General features: G+C 38.5%; 1 protein-coding gene across 1 annotated transcript; it reads left to right on the forward strand.

The window, feature by feature from the left end:
- Positions 1-1,914: 1,914 nt before the first annotated feature.
- Positions 1,915-2,408, forward strand: LOC130855922 (ATP synthase-coupling factor 6, mitochondrial-like). The gene has a single exon (XM_057740005.1). The coding sequence runs from the start codon at positions 1,972-1,974 to the stop codon at positions 2,305-2,307; it is 336 nt and encodes a 111-aa protein (XP_057595988.1). The 5' UTR covers positions 1,915-1,971; the 3' UTR covers positions 2,308-2,408.
- Positions 2,409-2,927: the final 519 nt, after the last annotated feature.

A 2,927-nucleotide genomic window follows, 5' to 3' on the forward strand; every position in this document is an offset into this window, starting at 1 on the left:
TACTGGGTGGAGCCTCAGAGTTAACACTGAATCTGAGTGATGAAGAGACTGACTAGCCTGTGTTCCATAAGCATAGGCAAATACTAAAGCCAGGACTGCAAGGCTGTGTGGGGACTCGGGACCAAGAAGACGATACCAAAGCAGCATCATAAAGAGAGCATGGAGGCAGACCTGGATTCTGGTCCCTTTGGTGATACTTACTCCAGATTTACAATTACATCACCAATTTGAGCCGCATGTTAAAAACAGGAATAACAATTCCTGCTTCTTAGCTTTCTTACATATTGTTTTGTGGATCAAGTTACAGATGATAATGCCTCGTAAGGTATGTGAAGTACATAAACATAAAGAATTATAATCATTACAACAGTTCTAGGGAGGGACTTCTCCCTCTTCTTAAATCAAGTAGCAGCTGATTCTCCAGCTATTCTCCATTTGGTACCTCTGACTTTTTGCAATAAATCAGGGAAGCATTTTAAAAACATACATCTCCTGCTGCAGTGTTGATCGAGCAAAAAAATGTTTATCAAATGTTTGTGTTAATCAATAAATGTATACGAAGTATCTATCATATGTAAGAAATTGTTAGACTTTGGGGAGAATAAGAATTAGTATCAGCTGTGGCTTCCTTAGGGTACCTGTGGTTTCTAGGGAACAGGAGACAAATTATTAATTCATTTTTTTAAATTAATTAATTAATTAATTTTATTGGCTGTGTTGGGTCTTTTTTTGCTGTGCACGGGCTTTCTTTTAGTTGCAGTGAGCAGGGGCTACTCTTCGTTGTGGTGCGTGGGCTCCTCATTGCCGTGGCTTCTCTTGCTGCGGAACACGGGCTCTAGGCGCTTGGGCTTCAGTAGTTGAAGCACATGGGCTCAATAGTTGTGGCTCATGGACTCTAGAGTGCAGGCTCAATAGTTGTGGCGCATGGGCTTAGCTGCTCCCCGGCATGTGGGATCTTCCTGGAGCAGGGCTCGAATCCGTGTCCCCTGCATTGGCAGGCGGATTCTTAACCACTGCGCCACCTAGGAAGCCCATTAATTCATTTTTGAGTCAAGCGATGGGGCAAGAAATTCCTTTTTCTGTGCACATGTAATGTACCAGCCACTGTGGTAGGTGCTTTAAAAGCATTACCCCATTCAATCCTCGTAGTACTTCACCTTTGCAGATAGAGGGGTTTTTAATCCTCATTTGTTATGTGTAAACACTGAGGCTTTACGACTTTATGTCCACTAACTTATTCAAGAATCTGTCACCAATCAGTCAGAAAGTTGGAAATTCAATCCAAACTGGGTCCTGGGCAAATAATAAGAAATCCTGTCCAAGTACAGTGGGGCCCGATGGGCGTGTCCTCTCTGCTCTTGTTTTCTATGGTTCTACTTTCTTGTGTTCACACTTTTGGGAAACTTACACCTCTCTTTCTCTGTCTCTGTCTGTCTGTCTGTCTGTCTCATTCTGTCTCTCCAGGAATCTGCTTCACAACGAGCTCTTCATTCAAATGTTAATTGTTTCATATATGGTGGTTTCTGTGATTTCATTTATCTTCACAAAATACTTGATTATAACGAAGGAGATGAGGGCTCTTACCTCAATTTTACAGGCAGAAAAATTATAGCATGATAAATGTCTCAGAAATATCTGATGTGTTTTATGAATATATAATTTAAATATCAGTTATCACAAATTAGTGAAAAAAAAAGGTGTGCATTTACTGAATGAATAAACATTAAAGCTAGCATTGTTATCTCTAAAAATTATTTATTGCAAAGAATATATACCAAATCATACTTTTCTCTTGCGAGACGCTTCCTGTCTGGTGAGTGTGGACCGACTGAAACGGCGGCCCATAATGCATTGCGATGGTGGGTAGGCGGGTGGGGGCGGAGCCAGGGCCAGAAGTAGAACGGCGGAGGTGGCAGCGGCTCTGGCAGCTCGAAAGTGAGTGCAAGGTGATTGAGAGGTAACAGAATCACCATGATTCTTCAGAGGCTCTTCAGGTTGACCTCTGTCATTCAGTCTGCAATCTCAGTCTCTTTGAGGTCTTTGAGGAGGAACATTGGTGTTACAGCCGTGGCATTCAATAAGGAACTTGATCCTGTACAGAAACTTTTCGTGGACAAGATTAGAGAATATAGAACTAAGCGACAGACATCTGGTGGACCTGTTGATGCTGGCCCAGAGTATCAGCAAGACCTGGACAGGGAGCTGTTTAAGCTTAAGCAAGTGTATGGTAAAGCAGACATGAATACGTTCCCTAACTTCACATTTGAAGACCCCAAGTTTGAAGTCATCGAGAAACCACAGTCCTGAAGAAATAATGTAAAATTTGTCTGGTAATTTGTCCTAGGTTAGCTGTACAACTGATAAGAAGTAACAGAATAAACATACATTTCACAGCTTAAAAAAAAAAATCATACTTTTCTGTTGATGTCCATTACAAAATTGGAGATATATTCCAATAGAAAATTGTTTTTTCAGTATTAGGTATGAACAAATACAAAGGAAGATTACTAAACTAATAAAACCATATAGCTAAAAGAAAAAAAACTTTTCAGTAAAGCAACAATAATAGTATTGAAAATGAATCATAATTAGATAATTAGATATGCTAAAACATAAAATAAATAATATTCTCAGTTTATATTTTTGAAATAGTCTATAGTTCATGATTTAAATTTCAGGTTTTAGTTTTTGGGTTTTTTTTTGCTTTTATCCCAAGATAAATACTATGTTTTGATTTTCCTTTCCAAAGGGGTTTCTCTATGTCCAAATTACTTATTTGTTCACTTTTTCATTGGGAGAAAGAACATTTATTCTTAATTATTTGCCATAAAGGAAAATATATTGACACCCCATTTTTAGAGGAGTAATACCAATTTTATTTCTTTCACAAATAACATTATTGTAGAATAATTTAAATAAACCATCGC

Source organism: Hippopotamus amphibius, chromosome 6, assembly GCF_030028045.1.
Source record: "Hippopotamus amphibius kiboko isolate mHipAmp2 chromosome 6, mHipAmp2.hap2, whole genome shotgun sequence".
Classification (NCBI taxonomy): Eukaryota; Metazoa; Chordata; class Mammalia; order Artiodactyla; family Hippopotamidae; genus Hippopotamus; species Hippopotamus amphibius.